Source organism: Anser cygnoides, chromosome 29, assembly GCF_040182565.1.
Source record: "Anser cygnoides isolate HZ-2024a breed goose chromosome 29, Taihu_goose_T2T_genome, whole genome shotgun sequence".
In the NCBI taxonomy this organism is placed as follows: Eukaryota; Metazoa; Chordata; class Aves; order Anseriformes; family Anatidae; genus Anser; species Anser cygnoides.
In genome coordinates this window covers 1,994,715-2,020,663 of record NC_089901.1, presented here as the reverse complement: position 1 = coordinate 2,020,663, position 25,949 = coordinate 1,994,715, and the positions used below count along the sequence as shown (strand labels likewise).

The 25,949-nt window shown below is 62.8% G+C and overlaps 1 protein-coding gene across 1 annotated transcript; it reads right to left on the bottom strand.

Moving 5' to 3' along the window:
• Positions 1–203: 203 nt before the first annotated feature.
• RBM10 (RNA binding motif protein 10) lies at positions 204–25,949 on the bottom strand. The gene is given in 23 exon segments (XM_066984577.1): positions 204–443; positions 2,497–2,682; positions 4,517–4,582; positions 4,791–4,860; positions 4,862–4,935; positions 6,314–6,430; positions 6,433–6,483; positions 6,956–7,008; positions 7,011–7,046; positions 7,633–7,726; positions 9,993–10,128; positions 11,197–11,291; positions 11,512–11,606; positions 11,609–11,671; positions 12,667–12,816; positions 16,171–16,231; positions 17,336–17,422; positions 20,181–20,254; positions 22,727–22,796; positions 23,716–23,892; positions 23,986–24,152; positions 24,694–24,725; positions 25,885–25,949. Coding segments are annotated over 22 exon segments (2,157 nt in total). The 5' UTR covers positions 24,704–24,725; positions 25,885–25,949; the 3' UTR covers positions 204–218.

Here is a 25,949-nt window from a genome sequence, read left to right as displayed (position 1 = left end):
TCCCCAGCACCCATGGGTGCCCCCCCAGCCCCACAGGGGCACCTCAGCACCCATGGGTGCCCCACAAACCCCCCAGCACCCATGGGTACCCCCAGCACCCATAGGCCCCCCGGCCCCATAGCGGCCCCATAAAAGTGCCTCAGCACCCATGGGTGCTCCGTACCCCAGAGCTGCTCCCCAGCACCCATGGGTGCCCCCCCCAGCCCCACAGGTGCACCTCAGCACCCATGGGTGCCCCCTACCCCACAGCTGCTCCCCAGCACCCATGGGTGCCCCCAGCACCCCCCCAGCACCCATGGGTGCCCCCCCAGCCCCACAGATGCCCCCAGCCACCCCCCAGCACCCATAGGAACCCCCAGCACCCATGGGTGCCCCACCTCCATGTCGCCCGGTCCAGCCCCTCGGGGGGGCGGGTGGCTGCGGCGCTGCAGCTCCAGGTTTTGCTGGGGGGGGGGACAAAAGGGAGGGGGCGTTAGTGGGGGGGGACCCCAAAACCCCAAAAAGGACCCCAAAACCCCACAGGGGTCCCCAAAAGCCCCCTTTGACCCTGATTCCCTGCAGGCGAACCCCCAAACCTCCCCAACCGCTCCCCCCAAAACCCCCAAAACCGAAACCCCAAAACCCCAAAACCCCAAATAGGGAACCCCAAAACCCCAAAAGGTCCCCAAAACCCCAAAGGGGTCCCCAAAACCCTATCAGGGGTCCCCAAAAGCCCCCTTTGATCCTGATTCCCTGCAGGCGAACACCCAAACCTCCCAAACTGCTCCCCCCAAAACCCCAAGAAGTGAAACCCCAAAACCCCAAATAGGGAACCCCAAACCCCAAAGGGGTTCCCAAGACCCCGAAGTGTCCCCCAAACCCCAAAGTGTCCCCCAAAACCCCACAGGGCTCCCCAAAACCCTATCGGGGGCTCCCCAAACCCTCCCATTGACCCCAAGCCCTGCAGGTTAGCTCCCAAACCTCCCCAACCGCTCCCCCCCCAAAACCCCCAAAACCGAAACCCCAAAGCCCCAAAATCCCAAATAGGGAACCCCAAAACCCCAAAAGGGTCCCCAAAACCCTATCGGGGGCTCCCCAAACCCTCCCATTGACCCCAACCCCTGCACGTTGTGCGGTTGCAACCGCTCCCCCGAAACCCCCAAAAGCCAAAACCCCCAAACCCCAAACCCCAAATAGGGAACCCCAAAACCCCAAATAGGGAACCCCAAAACCCCAAATAGGGAACCCCCAAACCCCACAGGGGTCCCTAAAACCTTATAGGGGGGTCCCCAAAACCCTCCCACCGTCCACAACCCCTGCAGGCAAACACCCAAACCTCCCAAACTGCTCCCCCCAAAACCCCAAAAGGCAAAACCCCAAAACCCCAAATAGGGAACCCCAAAACCCCAAAAGGTCCCCCAAACCCCAAAGGGGTCCCCAAAACCCTATCGGGGCTCCCCAAAACCCTCCCATTGACCCCAACCCCTGCAGGTTAGCTCCCAAACCTCCTCAACCGCTCCCCCCAAAACCCCCCAAAACCGAAACCCCAAAGCCCCAAAATCCCAAATAGGGAACCCCAAAACCCCAAAGAGGGAACCCCCAAACCCCAAAGTGTCCCCCAAACCCCAAAGGGGTCCCTAAACCCTATAGGGGGTCCCCAAAACCCTCCCACCGTCCACAACCCCTGCAGGCAAACACCCAAACCTCCCAAACTGCTCCCCCCAAAACCCCAAAAGGCAAAACCCCAAAATCCCAAATAGGGAACCCCAAAACCCCAAAGGGGTCCCCAAAACCCTATAGGGGGTCCCCAAACCCTCCCATTGACCCCAACCCCTGCAGGTTAGCTCCCAAACCTCCTCAACCGCTCCCCCCAAAACCCCCAAAAACCGAAACCCCAAAACCCCAAAACCCCAAATAGGGAACCCCAAAACCCCAAATAGGGAACCCCAAAACCCCAAAGGGGTCCCCAAAACCCTATAGGGGGCTCCCCAAACCCTCCCATTGACCCCAACCCCTGCACGTTGTGCGGTTGCAACCGCTCCCCCCGAAACCCCCAAAAGCCAAAACCCCCAAACCCCAAACCCCAAATAGGGAACCCCAAAACCCCAAATAGGGAACCTCAAAACCCCAAATAGGGAACCCCAAACCCCAAAGTGTCCCCCAAACCCCAAAGGGGTCCCTAAAACCCTATAGGGGGGTCCCCAAAACCCTCCCACCGTCCACAACCCCTGCAGGCGAACACCCAAACCTCCCAAACTGCTCACCCCAAAACCCCAAATAGGGAACCCCAAAACCCCAAATAGGGAACCCCAAAACCCCAAAGGGGTCCCCAAAACCCCACAGGGCTCCCTAAAACCCTATCGGGGTCTCCCCAAACCCTCCCATTGACCCCAACCCCTGCACGTTGTGCGGTTGCAACCGCTCCCCCGAAACCCCCAAACCCCAAAAACCCCAAACCCTGCTCCCCCCGCCCCCCCCAGCACCCATGGGTGCCGCCCCCGCCCCCGGGGGGGGCACCTTGTGGAGGCCGGAGAGCTGCTGGTGGCGCAGCAGGGCCTCCTTGCTGGGGAACTGGCGGCGGCAGAGCAGGCAGGCCAGCTTGTGCCAGTCGGTCAGCGGCTCCCCGGGGCGCTCGGGGCGCTCGGGCTCCTCCTCGCTCTCGCTCTCCCCGCTGTAGGCGGCCACCAGCCCGCGGGGGGGGCTCTGGGGGGGAAAAATTGGGTGAGGGGCACCCTTGGGTGCTCCCGGGGGGTTAAGGGGGGTGGGAGGGCGAGGGAGGGAAGGGCGTAAGGGGATGGGGGGTTTGGGGATGGAAGGGTTGGTTTTGGGGAGCACCCAAAGGACCCTAATATTTGGGGGGGAGGAGAACCACCCAAGGGACCTGGGCATTTGGGTGGGGGGCACCCTTGGGTGCTCATGGGGGGGTTAAGGGGGGTGGGAGGGCGAGGGAGGGAAGGGGGGTGTAAGGGGATGGGGGTTTGGGGGTTTTTGGAGGGCACCCAAGGGACGCTGATATTTTGGGGGGGGCACCCAAGGGACCCCAATGTTTGGGGGCACCCTTGGGTGCTCCCGGGGGGTTAAGGGGGTGGGAGGGCGAGAGAGGGAAGGGGGTGTAAGGGGATGGGGGGTTTTTGGGGGCACCCAAGGGACAGTAATATTGGGGGGGCGCTCAAGGGACACCAATGTTTCGGGGGGGGGCACCCTTGGGTGCTCCCGAGGGGTGGGGGTGGGGTTAAGGGGGGTGGGAAGGCGAGGGAGGGAAGGGGGTGTAAGGGGATGGGGGGGTTTGGGGATGGAAGAGTTGGTTTTGGGAAGGACCCTAATATTATGGGGGGGGGGGGGCACCCAAGGGACCCGGGCATTTGGGTGGGGGGCACCCTTGGGTGCTCCCGGGGGGTGGGAGGGGGAGGGAGGGAAGGAGGTGCAAGGGGAGGGGGTTTGGGGATGGAAGGGTTGGTTTTGGGGGCACCCAAAGGACCCTAATATTTGGGGGGGGGGAACCACCCAAGGGACCTGGGCATTTGGGTGGGGGCACCCTTGGGTGCTCATGGGGGGGTAGGAGGGGGTTAAGGGGGGTGGGAGGGCGAGGGAGGCAAGGGGGGAAGGGGATGGCGGGTTTTGGGGTTTTTGGGGGCACCCAAGGGACACTGATACTGGGGGGCACCCAAGGGACTCAGGCATCTGGGTGGGGGCACCCTTGGGTGGTCCCAGGGGGGTTAAGGGGGGTTAACGGGGCTGGGAGGGCGAAGGAGGGAAGGGGGTGTAAGAGGATGGGGGGTTTGGGGGTTTTTGGGGGGCACCCAAGGGACAGTAATATTGGGGGCGCTCAAGGGACACCAATGTTTGGGGGGGCACCCTTGGGTGCTCCCGGGGGCGAAGGGGGTGGGAGGGCGAGGGAGGGAAGGGGGCGCAGGGAGATGGGGGGTTGGGGATGGAAGGGTTGGTTTTGGGGAGCACCCAAAGGACCCTAATATTTGGGGGGGGGGGACCACCCAAGGGATCTGGGCATTTGGGTGGGGGCACCCTTGGGTGCTTCCGGGGGGTTAAGGGGGTGGGAGGGCGAGGGAGGGAAGGGGGTGTAAGGGGATGGGGGTTTTGGGGTTTTTGGGGGGCACCCAAGGGACACTGATATTGGGGGGCACCCAAGGGACCCAAATATTTTGGGGGCACCCAAGGGACCCCAATGTTTGGGGGGCACCCTTGGGTGCTCACGGGGGGGGTGGGAGAGGGGTTAAGGTGGATGGGAGAGCAAGAGAGGGAAGGGGGTGTAAGGGGATGGGGGGTTTGGGGATTTTTGGGGGGCACCCAGGGGACCCGGGCGTTTGGGCGGGGGGCACCCTTGGGTGCTCCCATTTGGGTGGGGAACATTTGGGTCCTGTTTGGGTCCCGAAATTTGGGTAGAGAGCACCCAAGGACCCACAAAGTTAGGTAGGGGGCACCCAAGGATGTGAGGGGGTGGTACGCATCCATGGGACCCCAATATTTGGGGCGGGGCACCCAAGGGACCCAGCGTTTGGGTGGGGGGCACCCTGCTCACCAGGCGCTCGTCGCTCGCCAGCTTGGGCAGCTCCATGGCCGGGTGCTGCCGCTCCGTCAGGGCACCCTACGGGGTGCGGGGGGAAACGTCAGGGGGCACCCAAGGGTGCTGCGGCACGTGGGGGCGCTCGATGCACCCCCTTCACCCCCCATCCCATTGCAGCACCCGGTCGTCGCCATCCCCCTCCCGCCGTGGCCAGCACCCATCGCACCCCCTCCCCTCCAGCACCCGCCGTGCAGCACCCACCCACCCCCCCCAGCACCCATGGGTGCACCTTCTTCTCCAGGATGGCGTAGCCGGCGTCAGCGGCGGCCGCCTCGCGGCGCTCGTCCTCCCGGGGGCGGGGGGGCCCGGCGCTGCGCCCCGCTCTCCCGCTGCTTGTTCAGGCTGCGCGCCCACCGCTCCATGTCCTTGGCGATCTGCACCCATGGGTGCCCTCAGCGCCGGCACCCACGGGGGTGCAGGGGACCCGAAGGTGCTACTGGGGAGGGGGCGGGGGGAGCGGGGTAGTGGGGAACCCGTGGGGGCTGTTTGGGGGGGGGAGGGGGTTTTAGGGGACCCGTGGGTGCTCTTGGGACCCATGGGTGCTCTTGGGAACCCATGGGTGCTATTTGGGTGTACGAGTGCTACTGGGTTACAGAGGGACCTATGGGTGCTCCTGGGAACCCATCAGTGCTATTTGGATGTATGGACGCTGCTGGGTTATAGGGGGACCTATGGGTGCTCTTGGGGGCCCATGGGTGCTCTTGGGCTATGTGTGGACCCATGGGTGCTATTGGAGATGCATGGGTGCTCTTGGGCCATATGGGCACCCATGGGTGCTATTTGGGTGTATGGGATCTACTGGGATATATGGGCACCCATGGGTGCTCTTGGTTTATGTGGGTGCCCATGGGTGCTAATCGGGATGTATGGGTGCTATTGAGATATGTGAGCACCCATGGGTGCTCTTGGGAACCCATGAGTGCTATTTGGTTGTATGGGTGCTACTGGCCTACACGGGCACCCATAGGTGCTCTAGCGGTACATAGAGTCTCAGAGGTGTTACTAGGGTCGATAAGCACCCATGGGTGCTATTTGAGCCTCCACCTTCTACTGACGCCTATGAGCACCCGTGGGTGCTACTGAGGTAGATGAAGACTCGCAAGGGCTACCGGGATCTATGGGCACCCATGGGTGCTCTAGAAATAGATATGATTCCACGATGCTAGTGGAGCCTATAAGCACCCATGGGTGCTATTTGGGATCTCAACCTTCTACTGTGACCTATGAGCAACCATAGGTGTTACTGGGGTATTTGAGGATCCGCGGGGGCGACCCGGATGTACAAGCACCCATGGGTGCTCTAGAAGTAGATAGGATCCTATGGGTGCTACCAGGATCTATCAGCACCCATGGGTGCTATTCAGGATCCTCACCTTTTACCATGACGTATGAGCACCCATGGGTGCTACTGGGTTATTTGAGGATCCACGGGGGCTACCAGGATCTCCGAGCACCCATGGGTGCTGTTAGGTTATATGGGCACCCATGGGGGCTACCGGGATCCCTGAGCACCCATGGGTGCAGTTGGGTTATATGGGCACCCATGGGGGCTACCGGGATCTCTGAGCACCCATGGGTGCTGGTGGGTTATATGGGCACCCATGGGTGCTACCGAGGCCTCTGAGCACCCACGGGTGCCCGGGGGGTGTGGATTTTGATACCCCGGGGCCAGGGGCACCCACAATGAGCTTCCGTCCCCCCCCTTCCCCCCCCCCCCAAATAAAACCCAGAGGAGCACCCATGGGTGCCGACCTGCTGCGCCGTCTTGGTCTTGTGCTTCTCCTTCTTGTCCTTGGGCTCCTTGGGGGGCCCGGGGGGCCGGGGGGGCCGGGGGGGCTCGGCGGCGGCGGGGGGCGGCCAGGTAGGTGCGGGCGCTCCCCGTCCCAGTAGAGGTACTGCTGCGCCCCCGCGTCGTAGTAGTACTGGGGGGGGGGGGGGCGTCAGCACCGTGACCCCCCCAGGGGGGGCCACACCCCAAAATGGGAACCCCCCACCCCGAAAAGGGACCCCTGCACCCCAAAATGGGACCCCCGCGACCCTGAAATGGGACCCCCGCGTCCCAAAAGGGGACCCCCGTGCCCCAAAATGGGGTCCTGAACCCCCAAATGGAACCCCCCCCCCACCCCAAAATGTCCCCTCCGTGCCCCAAAATTCCACTTTTTCACCCCAAAACCCACGTGCAAAAAATGGGGGGGGGGGGCCGCCAGCACCCCAACCCCCCCAAACCCCCAAATCCCCCAAACGAGCTCTCCGCACACCCCAAACCTCTGCTTTTTCACCCCAAAACGCTTCCCGGCCCCCAAAAGCCCCGAAATCGGGCTTTTTCGGCCCAAAGCTGCCCCGGGGGGTGGGGGGGGGTGTTGGGGGCCCCCCCGCGCACCCCAAAAGCCTGACCTGGGAGTGGGGGTCGTAGTAGAGCCCGGTGAGGGGGTCGTAGTAGTACCCGAGGTCTCGTCGTACTGGTACGTGGAGACGTCCGGCACCGCTGGGGGGGGGGCCGGGGGGTCACGGGAGGGGTCGCGGACCCCAAAACGGGCTCGGCGCCCCCAAAAACCCCCGGGACCCCCCCCCCAAAACCCCCAAAATGTCCCCAAAAGGTCCCCAAGACCCCCCCCCAACCCCCCCCCCAAAGCCCCCAGGACCCCAAAAGGCCCCCCAGAACCTCCCCACCCCCCCCCCCAGGACCCCCCCAAAGCCCCCAGGACCCCCCAAAACCCCCAAGGACCCCCCCCCAAAAAGCCCCCAAGGACCCCCCCAAAACCCCCCAACCCCCCCCAAAAAGTCCCCCCAAACCCCCACGACCCCCCAAACCACCCTCAGGACCCCCCCCCGGACCCCAAATCCCCCCCCCTAAACCCCCCCCCCAAGACCCCCCAGACCCCTCCAAACCTCCCCAAAGCCCCCAGAACCCCCCAAGACCCCCAACCCCCCCCCCCCCAACCCCCCCATGACCCCCCCCAAACCACCCTCAGGACCCCCCCGAGGACCCCAAATGCCCCCCGGACCCCAAATCCCCCCCCCCCCAGGACCCCAAATCTGCCCCCCCAGGACCCCCCCCCCCCCCCACTCACGGTACTGCCCGTAGGGCTCGGGGCCGGGGGGCGGCGGGGGGCCCGGTGGGGGCCGGGCTGGGGGCGTCGGCTTTGAGGGGGCCGCAGCGTAGGTCTGGGGGGGGCAGCACCCCAAGATCAGCCCCAAAGCCCCCCCGGACCCCCAAAGCCCCCCCGAACCCCCCAACGCCCCCCCCCGGACCCCCAATCCCCCCCCAGACCCCCAAATCCCCCCCCCGACCCCCAAACCCCCTTAAACCCCCCCCCATTTTTGGGTCCCCCCCCCATTTTTGGCCCCCCCCCCCATTTTTAGGGTCCCCCTCCCCTTCCTGCACCCCCCCCTCATTTCGGGACCCCCACATCCATTTCTGGGGTCCCTTGTGGCCCCCCCAATTTACACTGTCCCCCCCCCCCCAATGTATGGACGCCCCCCCCCCCACCTATTTTTTATCCCCTCCCCCAATTTGGGGTGCCCCCCAGCCATTTTTGCCCCCCAAATATTAGGTGACCCCCCCCCCCCCCCCAATTTTTGGGGACCCCCCCCCGTACCCACCTGGCTGGGGCTCCCGGGGGGGTCGCGGCGGGGGGTCGGTGCCGGCCGAGGGGTACGGGGGGCGGCGGAGGCGGTGCTGGGGGGCACGGGCGAAGGTGCCCCCCCCCCCTGCGCCCCTCCAGCCCCGGCACCCCCGGCTCCTCTGCACCTGGGGGGGGGGGGCACAGGGGGGGGTCAAGGGGGGGGGTGACAAGGGGGGGAATTGGGGCTGGGGGGGTCACGGGGGAAAATGGGGGGTCTGGGGGCAAGGGGGGTGTTAGGGATGGGGGGGTCAGGGGGAAAATGGGGAGGGGACTGGGGGGGAATTGGGGCTGGGGGGGGGTCACGGGGGAAAATGGGGGGCTGGGGGCAAGGGGGGGCGTTGGGGATGGGGGGGTCATGGGGGAAAATGGGGGGGGCTGGGGGGAATTGGGGGTGGGGGGTCATGGGGGAAAATGGGGGGTCTAGGGGCAAGGGGGGTGTTGGGGATGGGGGGGTCATGGGGGAAAATGGGGGGGTCTGGGGGCAAGGGGGGGCATTGGGGATGGGGGGTCATGGGGAAAATGGGGGGGCTGGGGGCAAGGGGGGGCCTTTGGGGATGGGGGGGTCATGGGGGAAAATGGGGGGGGTCTGGGGGCAAGGGGGGGGCCTTTGGGGATGGGGGGTCATGGGGGAAAATGGGGGGTCGGGGGGAATTGGGGCTGGGGGGTCATGGGGGAAAATGGGGGGGTCTGGGGGCAAGGGGGGTGTTAGGGATGGGGGGTCAGGGGGGAAAATGGGGGGACTGGGGGGGAATTGGGGCTGGGGGGGTCACGGGAGAAAATGGGGGGGTCTAGGGGCAAGGGGGGGCCTTTGGGGATGGGGGGGTCATGGGGGAAAATGGGGGGGTCTGGGGGCAAGGGGGGGCCTTTGGGGATGGGGGGGTCATGGGGGAAAATGGGGGGGCTGGGGGAATTGGGGCTGGGGGGTCACGGGGGAAAATGGGGGGTCTGGGGACAAGGGAGGGGTGTTGGGGACAAGGGGGGGGCCTTTGGGGATGGGGGGGTCATGGGGGACAAGGGGGGGGTCCTTGGGGAAAGGGGGGCTTGGGGATGGGGGGGGCCCTTGGGGTTTAAAGGGGGGCTTGGGGGCAAGGGGGGGGGGCTTGGGGATGGGGGGGTCAGGGGGGAAAAGGGGGGGGGGGGCTAAGGGACGGGGGGGCTTGGGGACAAGTGGGGGGTCCTGGAGATGGGGGGGGCCTGGGGACAAGGTGGGGGGGGATTGAGGGGGACAAGGGGGGTTGGGGGGGGCCCCCGGGGGGGGCGCCGCACTCACCGGGGGCGGGGCCGTCGGGCTTGGCGGGGGCGGAGCCGGCCGAGGGCGGGGCCGGGGGCGGGGGCGGCCGCGCCCTTCAGGTAGGCGGAGCCGTAGAGGGCGGGGGCGGGGCCGGCGAAGGCCTCCTCCGATTGGTAGAAGGCGCCGAAGTCGCCGGGCGGCTCCTCCCCGCCCCCCCGCCCACGCCGCCTCCCCCGGGGCGGCCTGCGGGACGGGGGCGGGGTTACGTCAGGACACGCCCCCTCTTAGCCACGCCCACCGACCCCAAAGCCCCGCCCCCCACCCCAAACCACATGACCCCGCCTGGAGCCAAGCCCCGCCCACCCGGCCCTGAAGCCCCGCCCCTCCCCAAACCACGCCCAGCCCCCGCAAGCCACGCACACTCCAATCAAGCCACGCCCCGGATTGAAGCCCCGCCCCCTTCACAGCCCCGCCCCCTTTAAGCCCCGCCCCCTTTCAAGCCACACCCCTTCCCTTCCCATAAGCCACGCCCCCTGCCTCTTGGCCCCGCCCCCAAACCATGCACCTCTTAGGCCACGCCCCTTTTAGGCCCCGCCCCCGGCCCCACCCACCTGGGACAGCGCCCATTGGGCGGCGGCGATGGCCGTGGAGGCGACGGAGGCGGCGCTGGCGCGGGGCGGGCCCTCCCCTGGCCCCGCCCCTGCACCTCCCTAGGGGGCGGGGTCTCGTCAAGGCCACGCCCCCCAAAAATTTGGGGCCTCGCTTCTGGGGGCGGGGCCTCAGCAGGGCTGGGGGCGTGGTTTGGGGCAGTGGGCGGGGCTTAAGAGCCAAAGGGGCGGGGCCTGTTGTGTGTAACGCACGGTGGGCGGGGCCTAGGCATTTGTGGGCGTGGTTTAGCTCGTGTGGGCGGGGCCCAGGCAATGGGCGTGGCCTCATGGGGACTCGGGTTAGGGGGTGGGGCTTGGGTATCCCCGGGGGCGGGGCTTAAGAGCGTGTGGGCGGGGCTTAACGCAGGGCAGGGATTGGGTGGAGTGGGCGTGGCTTTTGGCGAGTGGGCGGGGCTTTAGGACCGGTGGGCGGGGCGTCCGGTTGGTGGGCGGGGCCTGGAGTTGATGGGCGGGGCTTGGGGGCGAATGGGCGGGGCTTGAGCCTTCCCTAGGCTGCCCAGGGTTGTGGTTGTGGGCGGGGCTTGGGGGCGGTGGGCGGGGCCTGGAGGTGGTGGGCGGGGCTTGTGGCTGGTGGGCGGGGCTCGGGGCGAATGGGCGGGGTTTGAGCCATCCATAGGCTGGCCAAGGACTGGGGGGGTGTGGTTGTGGGCGGGGCTTGGGGGCTGGTGGGCGGGGCTTTAGGACCGGTGGGCGGGGCTTGGGGCTGGTGGGCGTGGCCTGGAGGTGGTGGGCGGGGCTTGAGACTGGTGGGCGGGGCTTGAGGCTGGTGGGCGGGGCCTGGAGGTGGTGGGCGGGGCCTGGAGGCGGTGGGCGGGGCTTGATGCTGGTGGGCGGGGCTTGAGGCGGGTGGGCGTGGCCTGGAGGCGGTGGGCGTGGCCTGGAGGCGGTGGGCGGGGCCTGGAGGCTGGTGGGCGTGGCTTGAGGCCGGTGGGCGGGGCTTGAGGCTGGTGGGCGGGGCTTGGGCCACTCTCGGGTGCCGTTCCCAGGGCTGCCGCTGCCCGGTGAATGGGATTTGGGGGAAAGGGGCGGGGCTTAGGGCTAAGGGGCGGGGCGTGGCACGTGGGGGCGGGGCCTGGGGGAGTGGGCGTGGCCTGGGGGGCGTGGCCTGACCTCTTGGAGCCCTTGGCGAACTCCACGTTGATGCTCTTGCCGTCGATGTGCAGGGGGTGCAGGGCCTGCAGCATCTGCAGCAGCTGCGACGCCTCCTGGGGAGGGGGGGGGGACACGTGACCGAGGGGGGTCAAAAAACCACGGGGACCCCCGGGTGCCATCGGGGGGGGGGGGGGCACAGGAGCACCCCAAGCGATTTAGGGCTGTTGTAGGGTCGGGACCTGGAGGGAGAAGGGACCGGGGAGGGGACGGGGGCTTTGGGGGGGGGGGGGGGCGGAGGTGACGAAGTGGGGGGGGGGCGGGGGGGGCCCCCACCACGATGGTGGCCAGCTGGACGAAGGCGAAGCCGCGGTTGAGCTGGGTCTGGCGGTCCTTGATGACGCGGACGTTGGCGGCCGAGAGGGCGGCGAAGGGGCGAGGGCGGCCAGGATGGACTCGAGGCTGCTCTGGGGGTGCAGGTTGCGCAGGATGATGGCTGCGGGGGGGGGGCACGGGGGGGGCAAATATTAAGGGGGGGGGCAAATATTAAGGGGGGGCCGTGGGATCACGGACGCCCCCTGAATCCCCCCCGTAAAGCCCCCAAGTTTTCCCCCCTGAGCCACCCAAATCCCAGGACCCCCAAGTTCCCCCCCCAGCACCCCCTCAGTTCCCCCCCCCCCACACCCCACGGACCCCCCCCCCATGCCCCCCCACCCCAAATGCTTCCAAATCACCCCCAGGACCCCCAGACCCCCCCCCCCCCCCCAGTAACCCCCTGACCCCCAAAACCCTTCCAACCCCCACCCCATACTAGTCCTCTCCTCAGGACCCCCAGAACCCCCCAAATCCCCCCAAATTCCCCCATAACCCCCCCAGACCCCCCCCCCAAATTCCCCCAGGACCCCCCCAGACCCCCTATAGTCCCCCCCCCAAAGACCCCATAACCCCCCCCAGACCCTCCCAAATGCCCCCGGACCCCCAAATCCCCCCCAAATCCCCCCAGACCCCCCCATAACCCCCCAAAATCCCCCAGGACCCCCCCAAAATTCCCCCAGGACCCCCCCCAGACCCCCTATAGCTCCCCCCAAGACCCCATAACCCCCCCAGACCCTCCCAAATGCCCCCCGGACCCCAAATCCCCCCCAAATCCCCCCATAACCCCCCAAAATCCCCCAAGACCCCCCCCCAAAATTCCCCCAGGACCCCCCCCCCCAGACCCCCCTATAGCCCCCCCCCCAAAGACCCCATAACCCCCCCCAGACCCTCCCAAATGCCCCCGGGGACCCCCAAATCCCCCCCAAATCCCCCCAGACCCCCCCATAACCCCCCAAAATCCCCCAGGACCCCCAAAATTCCCCCAGGACCCCCCCCAGACCCCCTATAGCTCCCGCCAAAGACCCCATAACCCCCCCCCCCAGACCCTCCCAAATGCCCCCCGGACCCCAAATCCCCCCCAAATCCCCCCAAATCCCCCCCCCCCCCAAAACTCACTGTCATTGGCGTTGTCGGCTCCGGGCTCCGTCCCCCCGAGGACCCCCCGGGGTCCCCCCAAAGTGGGGGTGTAGGGCTGGGGGAGGGGCAGCAGCCCCCCCACCGGGCACCAGCTCCGGTCGCGGCCCCCCGGGCCCCGTTGCTCCGCTTCTGCACCCCAAAAAAAAACCCCACAGTCAGCGGCCGAACCCCAAATTGGGGGGGGGGGGGGTGGAACCCCAACATTGGAGAAATAATCCCAAAACAGGACGGTTGAACCCCAAAATGTGACGGTTGAACCCCAAATTGGAGGAGTGGGGCTCCAAAAGTTTGTGGAATAATCCCAAAATTTGGGGTCTGAACCCCAAAATTTGAGGGGCGAACCCCAAATTGGGGGGGTGAAACTACAAAAATTTGTGGAACGATCCCAAAATTTGGGGTCTAAACCTCAAAATTTGATGGTTCAACCCCAAATTGGGGTGGTGGAACCCCAAAATTGGTGAAATAATCCCAAAATTCGGGGTGAACCCCAAAATTTGATGGGTGAACCCCAAATTGGGGGGGTGAAACTACAAAAAATTGTGGAATAATCCCAAAATTTGGGGTCTGAACCTCAAAATTTGGTGGTTCAACCCCAAATTGGGGTGGTGGAACCCCAAAATTTGGGAGCTGAACCCCAAAACTTGGCTGAACCCCTAATTGGGGGAGGGAAACCCCAAAATTGGTGAAATAATCCCAAAATTGGGGGGTGAAAACCAGAATTTGAGGGTTGAGCCCCAAGTTGGGGTGGTGGGACTCCAAAATTTCGTAGAATAACCCCAAAATTTGGGGTGTGAACCTCAAAATTTGACAGCTAAACCCCAACTTCGGGGCGTGAAACTACAAAAATTTGTGGAATAATCCCAAAATTTGGGAGCTGAACCCCAAAATTTGACAGGTGAACCCCGAATTGGGGGGTGAAACTACAAAAATTTGTGGAATAATCCCAAAATTTGGGGTCTGAACCTCAAAATTGGATGTTTCAACCCCAAATTGGGGTGGTGGAACCCCAGAATTTGGGAGCTGAACCCCAAAACTTGGCTGAACCCCTAATTGGGGGAGGGAAACCCCAAAATTGGTGAAATAATCCCAAAATTGGGGGGTGAAAACCAGAATTTGAGGGTTGAGCCCCAAGTTGGGGTGGTGGAACTTCAAAATTTCGTAGAATAATCCCAAAATTTGGGGTGTGAACCTCAAAATTTGACAGCTAAACCCCAAATTTGGGGCGTGAAACTACAAAAATGTGTGGAATATTCCCAAAATTTGGGGTCTGAACCCCAAAATTTGATGGGTGAACCCCGAATTGGGGGGGTGAAAGTACAAAAATTTGTGGAATAATCCCAGAATTTGGGAGTGAACCCCAAAATTTGATGGGTGAACCCCGAATTGGGGGTGAAACTACAAAAATTTGTGGAATAATCCCAAAATTCGGGGTCTGAACCTCAAAATGTGATGGTTCAACCCCAAATTGGGGTGGTGGGACCCCAAAATTTAGGAGCTGAACCCAAACCTTGGCAGAACCCCAAATTAGGGGGTGGAAAACCAAAATTTGTGGAATAATCTCAAAATTAGGGGTAAACTGCAAAATTTAATGGTTGAACCCCAAATTGAGAGGGTGGAACTCCAAAATTTCATAGAATAACCCCCAAATTTGGGGTGTGAACCTCAAAATTTGACAGCTAAGCCCCAAATTCGGGGCGTGAAACTACAAAAATTTGTGGAATAAACCCAAAATTTGGGAGCTGAACCCCAAAATTTGATGGGTGAACCCCGAATTGGGGGGTGAAACTACAAAAATTTGTGGAATAATCCCAGAATTTGGGAGCTGAACCCCAAAATTTGACGGGTGAACCCCGAATTGGGGGTGAAACTACAAAAATTTGTGGAATAATCCCAAAATTTGGGGTCTGAACCTCAAAATTGGATGTTTCAACCCCAAATTGGGATGGTGGAACCCCAGAATTTGGGAGCTGAACCCCAAAACTTGGCTGAACCCCTAACTGGGGGAGTGGAACCCCAAAATTGGTGAAATAATCCCAAAATTGGGGGTGAAAACCAGAATTTGAGGGTTGAGCCCCAAGTTGGGGTGGTGGAACTTCAAAATTTCGTAGAATAATCCCAAAATTTGGGGTGTGAACCTCAAAATTTGACAGCTAAACCCCAAATTCGGGGCGTGAAACTACAAAAATTTGTGGAATAAACCCAAAATTTGGGAGCTGAACCCCAAAATTTGATGGGTGAACCCCGAATTGGGGGGGTGAAGCTACAAAAATTTGTGGAATAATCCCAAAATTTGGGGTCTGAACCTCAAAATTTGGTGGTTCAACCCCAAATTGGGGCGGTGGAACCCCAAAATTTGGGAGCTGAACCCCAAACCTTGGCAGAACCCCAAATTAGGGGGGTGGAAAACCAAAATTTGTGGAATAATCTCAAAATTAGGGGTAAACTGCAAAATTTAATGGTTGAACCCCAAATTGAGAGGGTGGAACTCCAAAATTTCATAGAATAACCCCCAAATTTGGGGTGTGAACCTCAAAATTTGACAGCTAAACCCCAAATTCGGGGCGTGAAACTACAAAAATTTGTGGAATAATCTCAAAATTTGGGAGCTGAACCCCAAAATTTGATGGGTGAACCCCGAATTGGGGGGGGTGAAATTACAAAAATTTGTGGAATAATCTCAAAATTTGGGGTCTGAACCTCAAAATTTGGTGGTTCAACCCCAAATTGGGATGGTGGAACCCCAAAATTTGGGAGCTGAACCCCAAAACTTGGCTGAACCCCTAATTGGGGGGAGGGAAACCCCAAAATTGGTGAAATAATCCCAAAATTGGGGGTGAAAACCAGAATTTGAGGGTTGAGCCCCAAGTTGGGGTGGTGGACAATCAAAATTTATGGAATAATCCCCAAAATTGAGGAACCAAACCTCAAAATTTGATGGGTGAATTTCAAATTGGGATGGTGGAACTCCAAAATTTTACGGAATAAACCCAAAATCTCATGCTTTAATCCCAAAATTTGGTGGCCGAATGCCAAAATTTTGTTGTCAGATCCCAAAATGTGGGGATTGAACCCCAAAATTTGGAGCCTAAACCTCCCAGTTTTGGGGTCGAGCCCCGATATTCGGTAGCGTGGCTCCGAACTACCCCAAATTGGGTGAGGAAACCCAAAATCTGGGGTTTTAACACCAAAATGCGGGAGTGGAACCCCAAACTCCGACAGAGCCCCCAAAATTTAGGAGTTGTACCCCAAAACTCAGTCCCCAGCCCCCAAATTTCCTAAACCACCCCAAAATTCCTCGCCCCCCCCCCCATTTGTCTGAGGACCCCTAAGGGAAGCTTGGGGGAAAAACTTGGGGTCTCCCAGATAGTTTTGGGGCGAAACCCGGCAATTTTGGGGCCAATCAGAGGAAATTGAATGGGCTTTGGGGTTCTAAAGGGCACCGAGGGTTTTGGGGTGAAAACGGGCGGTTTTGGGGCGACTCACCGGCTTTAGGGACGCCGCATTTGAAGCACTTCTCCCGGCGCTTGAAGTTCTGCACCCCGCACTGCCAGGAGCCCCCAAAACCCCCAGGTTTTGCCCCAAATCCTCCCGGAGCCCCCAGATCTCCCCCCTGCCCCTAAATCTCCCCAATTTGCCCCAAAATCCCCCCCCAAAGCCCCCAGGCTTCCGCCAGCCCCCCCCCCCCCAAACCTCCCCGCACCCCAAAACCCCCCGAAACCCCCCCCCTTTTACCAACGCTCCCCAGGGACCCCCAAAACCCTCCCAAGCGCCCCCCGGGGCCCCATTAACCCCCCCGGCCCCCGCAGATTCCCCAGGACCCCCCAGGACCCCCCCAGGCCCCCCCCCAAACCCCTCCAACCCCCCCAGGACCCCCAAAACCCCCAGGACCCCTCTCAGGACCCCCCCCAGGGAGACCCCCAAAAACCCCCCAGGACCCCCAAAACCCCTTAACCACCCCCCATACCCCCCCAAACCCCCAGGACCCCCCAAAACCCCCAGGACCCCCCAGTACCCCCCAAAACCCCCAGGACCCCCCCCAAAACCCCCCAGGACCCCCCCCCAAAATCACCCAGGACCCCCCCCCCAAACCCCCCAAGACCCCCCTCAGGACCCCCAAAACCCCCCAGGACCCCCCCAGGATCCCCCCCAAAACCCCCCATGACCCCCCCCCAAAACCCCCAGGACCCCCCCCATACCCCCCAAGACCCCCCCAGACCCCCCAAGACCCCCTTAACCACCCCCCAGGACCCCCCCTTAACCCCCCAGGACCCCCCTTACCCCCCAGACCCCCCCCAAAACCGCCAGTACCTCCCCAAAATCCCCCACGACCCCCCTTTAACCCCCCCCTTACTCCCCCCAGACCCCCCAAAACCCCCCAGACCCCCCCAAAACCCCTCAGGACCCCCCCAAAACCCCCTTAACCACCCCCCATACCCCCCAAGACCCCCCTCATGACCCCCAAAACCCCCCAGGACCCCCCTCAGGACCCCCCAAAATCCCCCAAGACCCCCCGGACCCCCCAAAACCCCCTTAACCACCCCCCAGGACCCCCAAAACCCCCAGGACCCCCCAGGACCCCCCAACCCCCAGCACCCCCCCCCAAGACCCCCCAACCCCCCCCCTCGCCCCCCCTCGCCCCCCCCCCCACCTTGGCGCAGAGCCAGTCCTCGTTGACCTTGGGCTTGGGGTCGCTGTAGTGCAGGGAGACGCGCTGCCCCAGCAGGCTCAGCCCCTGCTGCGGGGGGGGACACGGGGGGTCGCACACACCAGTCCCGACCGGTCCGAGCCCAGTATAAACCAGTACGAGCCCGCCGGGGGTGGGAGGGGAGCGGCGCAGGGCACCAAGCACCCGCACGGCCCGGTGAGGCCGGCCCGGGGCGCCGCAGGGGTTGGGCTGCTGGGGGCGTCGCTGCAGGCCGGTAAGCACCAGTATAGACCAGTAACACCCAGTACACACCAGTAACACCCAGTACAGACCAGTAACACCCAGTATAGACCAGTAACACCCAGTGCACACCAGTAACACTCAGTACAGACCAGTAACCACCAGTACAGACCAGTAAACACTGGTATAGACCAATAACCACCGCTATAAACCACTAAGCATCAGTACAGACCAGTAACCCCCAGTACAGACCAGTAACCCCCAGTACAGACCAGCAACCCCCAATAAAGACCCGTAACCCCCAGTACAGACCAGTAACCACCGCTATAGACCAGTAACCACCAATATAACCTGGTAAGAATCAGTACAGACCAGTAACTCCCAGTACAGACCAGTAACCCCCAGTACAGACCAGTAACCACCAGTATAACTTAGCAAGCATCAGTACAGACCAGTAACGCCCAGTGCAAACCAGTAACTACCAGTACAGACCAGAAACCCCCAGTACAGACCAGTAACCCCTACTATAGACCAGTAACCACCAGTACAATCTAGTAAGGATCAGTACAGACCAGTAACCTCCAGTACAAACCAGAAACCCCCGCTATAAACCAGTAACCACCAGTATAAACCAGTAAGCACCAATACAGACAGTAGCCACCAGTATAAACCAATAACCACCCATACAAACTAGTAACCAGCAGTATAGACCAGTAACCACCAATAGACCAGTAGCCACCAGTACAAACCAGTATCATCGCTACCGACCAATAAGCACCAGTACAGACCAGTAAGCACCAATATATGCCAGTAACCACCACTATGAACCAGTCTGCACCAGCACAGGCCAGTAAGCACCAGTATACTCCAGTAACCACCACTATGAACCAGTCTGCACCAGTACAGGCCAATAAGCACCAGTATACACCAATAACCCCCACTATGAACCACCCTGCACCAGTACAGACCAGTAACCGCTATCTTAGACCACTAACCACCAGTACAGACCACTAGCCACCAGTACAGACCACTAACCACCAGTATAGAACAACAACCACAACTACAGACCAGTAACCCCCAGTATACACCACTAACCGCCCCCCTAAACAGGTCTGCAATGGTACAGACCAGTAACTACCAGTACAGACCAGTAACCACCACTATAGACTAATAACCGCCAGTACAAACCAGTAACCACCAGTATACATCTCTAACCACCGCTATAAACCAGTCTGTACCAGCACAAACCACTAAGCACCCACCCAAACCAGTAACCGTTACCGTAAACCATCAGCCACATACACCAGTAGCCACCAGTATAAACCAGAAATTCCCAGTATAAACCAGAAGCCCCCAGTATAAACCAGTAACCCCCAATAAACCCCAATGAACACCAGCATAGACCAGTAGTCACCAGTATAGACCAGTAAGCACCCGATAAATGCCCCGGAAAGGACTCAGCTGCCTCACCACCAGTATAAACCAGTAACCACCAATACTAACCAGTAACCACCAGTATAAACCAGTAAGTCTGCCATAAAAGACGCCATAGAAAATGCAGAGCTCTCTGGCTCACCACTATAAACCAGTAGCCACCAGTATAAACCAGTAACCTCTCCCAAACATCAACACAGAAAGTAACCGAGCGCCTGGACCACCAGTACACACCAGTAACCACCGGTACAGACCAGTAGCCACCAGTGCAGACCAAAAACCACCAGTACAGACCAGTAGCTACCAGTACAGACCAGCAGCCACCAACACAGACAAGCAGCCACCAGCACAGGCCAGTAAGCACCAGTACAGACCAGAATCCACCAGTACAGAGCAGTAGCCACCAGTACACACCAGTAACCACCAGTACAGACCGGTAGCCACCAGTGCAGACCAGTAGCCACCAATATAGATCAGTAGCCACCAGTACAGACCAGTAACCACCAATAAACACCAGTAACCACCAGTAAACACCAGTAGCCACCAGTACAAACCAGTAGCCACCCGTACAGACCAGTAGCCACCAGTACAGACCCGGAGCCACCAGCGCAGACCGGCAGCCACCAGCGCAGACCGGGAGCCACCAGTACAAACCAGTAACCCCCAGTACAGACCAGTAGCCACCAGTACAAGGCAGCAGCCACTAGTACAGACTGGGAGCCACCAGTACAGACCAGTAGTCACCAATACAAACCAGTAACCACCAGTACAAACTGGTAGCCACCAGTACAAACCAGTAACCACCAGAACAGACCAGTAACCACCAGTACAGAGCAGTAGCCACCAGTACAAGCCAGCAGCCACCAGTACAGATCGGTAGCCACCAGTACAGACCAATAGCCACCAGTACAGACCGGTAGCCCCCAGCACAGACCAGTAGCCACCAGTACAAACCAGTAACCACCAGCACAACACCACCCCCCCCCCCCAGGCCCCCCGGAAGCCACCCCAGCCCGCGGGCCTCCAGCAGCGACCAGCACGAACCAGTAACCGCCCTCCGCCCCGCCCCAAGGGGACCCCGCGGGGGGGTGGGGGTGGGGGGGTCCCGGTCCTTTGGGTGCCCCCCCACCCTGGGGTGCCCCCCCCGCCCCCCCCCCCCCGGGGGGACAGCCACCTGGTTGGCGTCCATCCAGCGCGCCGCGTCCTGGACGTGGTGGAACTCCACGAAGGCGAAGCCGCGGCTCTGACCTGGAAGGAGCCGGCGCTCAGGGGGGGAGCACCCATGGGTGCTCCCTGCCAGCCCGGCACCCCCCCCCCATGCACCCCCCTGGGTTGGGTATGGGAATTGGTTGGGGGTGGGGACGGGCGCCCTTGAGTGCTCCTGGTGGCCTTTGAGGCTTCTTGGGGGGTTTGGGATGGCTTGGGGTGGGGAGGGGCACCCATGGGTGCTCCGGGATTCTCCAAGACTCATGGGGTTGGGCACGGGCACCCATGGGTGCCCCTAGGGTCCTCCAAGACTCATTGAGTTGGGTATGAGCATGCTTGGGTCGGGTACGGGCACCCACGGGTGCTCCAAGACTCATTGGGTTGGGTATGGGCATCTTTGGGTGGGTAGAAGCACCCATGGGTGCTCCTGGGATCCTCTGAGACTTGTGGGGTTGGGTATGGGCACCCTGGGGTTAGGAGCGGGCACCCATGGGTGCTCCAAGACTCATTGGGTTGGGCATGAGTACCCTTGAGTTGAGTACAGGCACCCTTGTGTTGGGTAGGAGCACCCATGGGTGCTCTTGAGATCCTCCAAGATGTTTGAAGCTGAGTATGGGTACCCTTAGGTTAGGTACGGGCACCCATGGGTGCTCCTGGGCTCCTCCAAATCCTTTTGGGTTGGGTACGGGCAGCCTTGGGTTGGGTATGGGCACCCATGGGTGCTCCAGAGACCTCCTGGCACCCCGTTGGTTGCAGACAGACAGCAATGGGGCCTACCTGGAAGTCCCTATATTGAGCAGGGGCACCCATGGGTGCTCCCAGGACCCCCCGAGACCCCTTGGGTTGAGAAGGGGCACCCATGGGACTTCCCTGGGAACCCCCCAGGATCCTCAGGGGCGGGACCAGGCACCCATGGGTGCTCCTGAGGTCTCTTGGGGTGTACGTGAGCACCTGCGGGTGATCTGGGGAGCAGGGTTGGCACCCCTGGGTGCCACCTGGGGATGGCACAGCACCCCTGGGTGCTCCTGGGGACGGGATGAGCAACACGGGGCACCCCCTGGGCACCCCTGGGCGCCCCTAGGCATGGGACCGGCACCCCTGGGTGCCCCTTGGGCAGGAGTTGGCACCCCTGGGTGCCCCAAAGTACAATGGAGCACCCAAGGGTGCCCCTGGGAATAGGACTGGCACCCCTGGGTGCCCCTTGGCTATGGATCAGCACCCCTGGGTGCTCCTGGGAAGGGGATGGGCACCCCTGGGTGCCTCCAAGTATGGCTCTGGCACCCCTGGGTGCTCCCTGGGTATCTGTGGGCACCCCTGGGTGGCCCCCTACTGCGGGTCCAGCACCCCTGGGTGCCCCGGGGACGGGATGGGCACCCCTGGGTGCCCCCAGGAAAGATGACCAGCACCCCTGGGTGCTCCTAGAGAAAGGATTGGCACCCCTGGGTGCCCCCTGAGGTGGGACTGGCACCGCTGGGTGCCCCCTGAGGTGGGACTGGCACCCCTGGGTGCCCCTGTGGATGGGATTGGCACCCCTGGGTGCCCCTTTCCTATGGCACAGCACCCCTGGGTGCTCCTGGAGATGGGATGAGCACCCCTGGGTGCCCCCTGTGAACAGGACTGGCACCCCTGGGTGCCGCTGGGGATGGGACTGGCACCCCTGGGTGCCCCCTGAAGTGAGACTGGCACCCCTGGGTGCCCCTGTGGATGGGATGGGCACCTCTGGGTGCCCCCTTTCTATGGCACAGCACCCCTGGGTGCTCCTGGAAACGGGATGAGCACCCCTGGGTGCCCCCTGTGAACAGGACTGGCACCCCTGGGTGCCCCTGGGGATGGGATGGGCACCCCTGGGTGCCCCCTGAGATGGGACCGGCACCCCTGGGTGCCCCTGTGGATGGGATGGGCACCTCTGGGTGCCCCCTGAGATGGGAGCGGCACCCTGGGTGCCCCTTTTCTATGGCATAGCACCCCTGGGTGCTCCTAGAAATGGTATGGGCACCCCTGGGTGCCCCCTTTCTATTGCACAGCACCTCTGGGTGCTCCTGGACATGAGATAAGCACCCCTGGGTGCCCCTAGACATGGGATGGGCACCTCTGGGTGCCCCCTGACAACAGGACCAGCACCCCTGGGTGCCCCTGGGGATGGGATGGGCACCCCTGGGTGCCCCCTGAGAACAGGACTGGCACCCCTGGGTGCCCCCTGGGGATGGGCCTGGCACCCCTGGGTGCCCCCTTTCTACTTCACAGCACCCCTGGGTGCCCCCCAAGTCCGCCTCAGCACCCCTGGGTGCTCCTGAGTGTTAAACCAGCACCCCTGGGTGCCCCTTCAGCGCGGGCCGAGCACCCCTGGGTGCCCCCGGTGTGGCAGGGACGCCCCCCCCAGCACCCTCGGGACCCCGCGGCATGGTCAGAGCTGGGCCCCCAAGCTACGAGGGCGTCACCCCCAACCCCCCCAGAGGGGACCCGGGTGTCCCTTGGGTGCCCCCCACCCTGGGGCCGCCGCCGCCCCGGGCTCACCTGAGGACTTGTTGCGCATCAGCCGCACCTCCCGGGGCTGCACCCCCTGCGCCTGCAGCTGCGCCCGGATCTGGGGGGGGGGACGGGGGACACGGGGGTCAGGGGGGGCCCCAAATTTTGGGGGGGGACCCCGAATTTTGGGGGGGGACCCCGAATTTTGGGGGGGGGAATTTTGGGGGGGGGGACCCCAAACTCGCCGGGCACCCCCGTGGCAGGGGGAGGCGGCGCCCAGGGGCGGCGGTGCAGCAGGGGCGGCCCCGGGCAGCCGGGTGGATGGGTACCCCAAGGGGGCGTGGCCTAAGAGGGGCGTGGTTTTGGGGTGGGTGTGGCTTGGGGAAGGGGGCGTGGCCAAGGCGAGGGGCGTGGCCAAGCACCTCCACTGAGGGATTTAAAGGGCCGGCGCTCCCCCGAGGGAACGGGGGGAACCTGATAGGGTGGGGGCATGAGTGGGCGTGGCCAACACGAATGGGCGTGGCCCAAGGCAGAGTGGGCGTGGCCATGCAAATGGGAGCTCAAGCCGTGGGGGGGGGTGTTAAAGGGCCGGGCGCCCCCAGGGGTGGCCGGGGGCACTTAAGTGGGTGTGGTCAAAAAGAAATGGTGTGGCCAAGGGGGCGTGGCCAAGGTGGGGGTGGCCCAGGTGGGGGCGTGGCTAGGACTAAGGGGCGTGGCCACACCCTCCGTGGAGTCATATTGCAGCAGACGATTTAAAGGGCCAGCGCCCCCCCCCGAAGGGCACGGGGCTTAACCAGGGGCGTGGCCAAACTAAGGGGGGCGTGGTTAAACAGAGGGGGGCGTGGCCACCCCAGGGGGCGTGGCCACACCCTCCCTGACCTCCTATTAGAAGGAATAATTTAAAGGGCCAGCGCTCCTCTAAAAGAGCGCTACCAAACCGAGGTGGTCAGCTCCCCCAAAAGTGGGCGTGGCTCCCCCAAAGTGGGCGTGGCTCCCAAAAGGGGGCGTGGCTTCTCCCCAAAGGGGGCGTGGCTTACGTCGTTCTCGGTGGCGGCCTGGGGCAGCATGCGCAGCATGACGATGGTGCTGGCGCGCGGCTCCTCCTCGGGCGCCTCGGGCCGGTAATCCTGGTCCCGGTAATCGCCGTCGGCCCCGAAGGGCAGCGCCGCCGGGGGGGTCGCGCTTCCGGGGGGCTCCGCGCCCTCGTAGGACCCCTGCGATAAATCGGGGGGTGGGGGGGGGTGTCACAAAATAGCAGGGGTCAGGGTTAGGGGGGATGCCGGAACCGGGGGCGTCCCTGCGCTTACCTGCGGGGGGGTCCCCGGGTTGGGGGTGCCCTCCGGGGGCCCCCCGTAGCCGCGATAGTCCATGTCGCGGTAGTCGTGGTCGCGCTGGCTGCGGGACCCCCCCCCGGGGGGGGTTTCCTCGGAGGGGGCGCCCGCCGTAGCGGCCCGTCCGGTCGCCGCGGCCGCCCCTGGGGGATTTGGGGGGGGGTGGGTTTAAAGAGGGTCCCCAATTTGTGTCCCTCCCCCCCCCCCGGAAATGGAAATGTTCCCCTCTCCCCTCCCCCTTTTGGGATCCCACCCCCTTTATGGAGTCCCCCCTATGTCACCCTATTTTAGCCCCCCCCCCCTTTCTGAGCTGCTACCCCCTTTTTGGGGTCCCATCCCCCTTTCTGAGGCTCCCCCTTTCTTGGGGTCCCCCCCCTTTTTGTGCCCCCCTCTTTTGGGGTCCCTCCCATGTCCCTCTCTTTTAGGGTTCCCCCCTCTTTTGGGGTCCCCCTCTTTTGGGGTCCCCCTCTTTGGGGTTCCCCCCCTTTTTGGGGTCCCTCCCCCTTGTGAGGTTCCTCCCCCACATTTGGGGGTCTTCCTCCCCCCCCATTTTTGGGGGTCCCCCCCTTTTCGGATCCCTCCCCCTTTTTTGGGTCTCCCCCTTTTGGGCTGTCCCCCCTTTTTGAGGTCCCATCCCCCTTTTTGGGTTCTCCCCCTTTTGGGGTCCCCCCCGTTTTCTCCTACCTGCGCTCATACTCCATGGCCGACGCTGGCACCTATAAGGGACGCTGCAACTGGGTGAACTGGAAGGGACTGGGGCAACTTGGAGACACTGGGAAGGACTGGGGGGACTGGGAGGTGACTGGGAAAGAGTTGGTGGAAAACAGGGGAAGCTGAGAGGGACTGGGATGAACTGGGGAGCACTGGGAGGTAGCGGAGGTAACTGGAACACGCTAGGATTGACTGGGATGAAGCAGGGCAGTGAGTGGGAGAGATTGGTGTGAACTGGAGAGCACTGGGAGGAGATTAGGGTGAACTGGGGGGTGATGGGGAAGGACTGGGATGAACTGGGGAGGCTCTGGGAGGCGACTGAGAGAAAATGGGATGAACTGGAAGGAACTGGGAGAGGACTGGGAGAAACTGGGAGGTAGTGGGATGAACTGCAAGGGAACTGGGATGACCTGGGAGGGTACTGAGAGGGACTGGGAAGCACTAGAGTGAACTGGGAAGGCACTGGGAGGACACTGGGATGAACTGGGAGACACTGAGAGGCATTGGGATGAACTGGGGAGGGCACTGGGGTGAATTAGAAAGCACTGGGAAAGGACTGGGAGGGCACTGGGGCTCACTGGGATGAACTGGGGCTCATTGGGAGAATACTGGGATGAACTGAGAGGAACTGGGAGGCACTGGGATGAACTGGTGGTCACGGAGAGGGTACTGGGACAACACTGGGAGGTACTAGGAGTTACTGGAATGAACTGGGAGCCACTGGGAGGCAGTAGGAGGGTACTGGAGGTCACTGGGAGGCACTGGGATGAACTGGTGGTCACTGGGAGGACACTGGAACAGGACTGGGAAAGGAACTGGGGTGAACTGGGGCTGACTGGGAGGCACTGGGACGAACTGGGGCTCCCCGGGCGCTGCCCCCCCAAGGCCATCACCCACCCACAAACCCCTCCCCCTAATTAGCATACACCGCCCCGCCCCTCTCAAAGCCCCGCCCACCGAACCACCCAATCACAGCGCTCGCCCGGCGCCAAGCCCCGCCCCCTCGCTCCCTCCCCACCAATCACCGCCCTCGCCGGGCCCCCGGGGCCTCCCGGTGAACACCGCCCCTCCCCGTTAAAACCCCGCCCTCCCCGGTAAGCCCCGCCCCCTCCCGTTAAGCCCCGCCCCTCCCCGTTAGGCCCCGCCTCCCGGCCCCGCTCCCACCTCCCCGCTCCGCTCCGCCGCCGCCGCTCCCGAGCCACAAAATGGCGGCGCCGCGCAGCGCACGC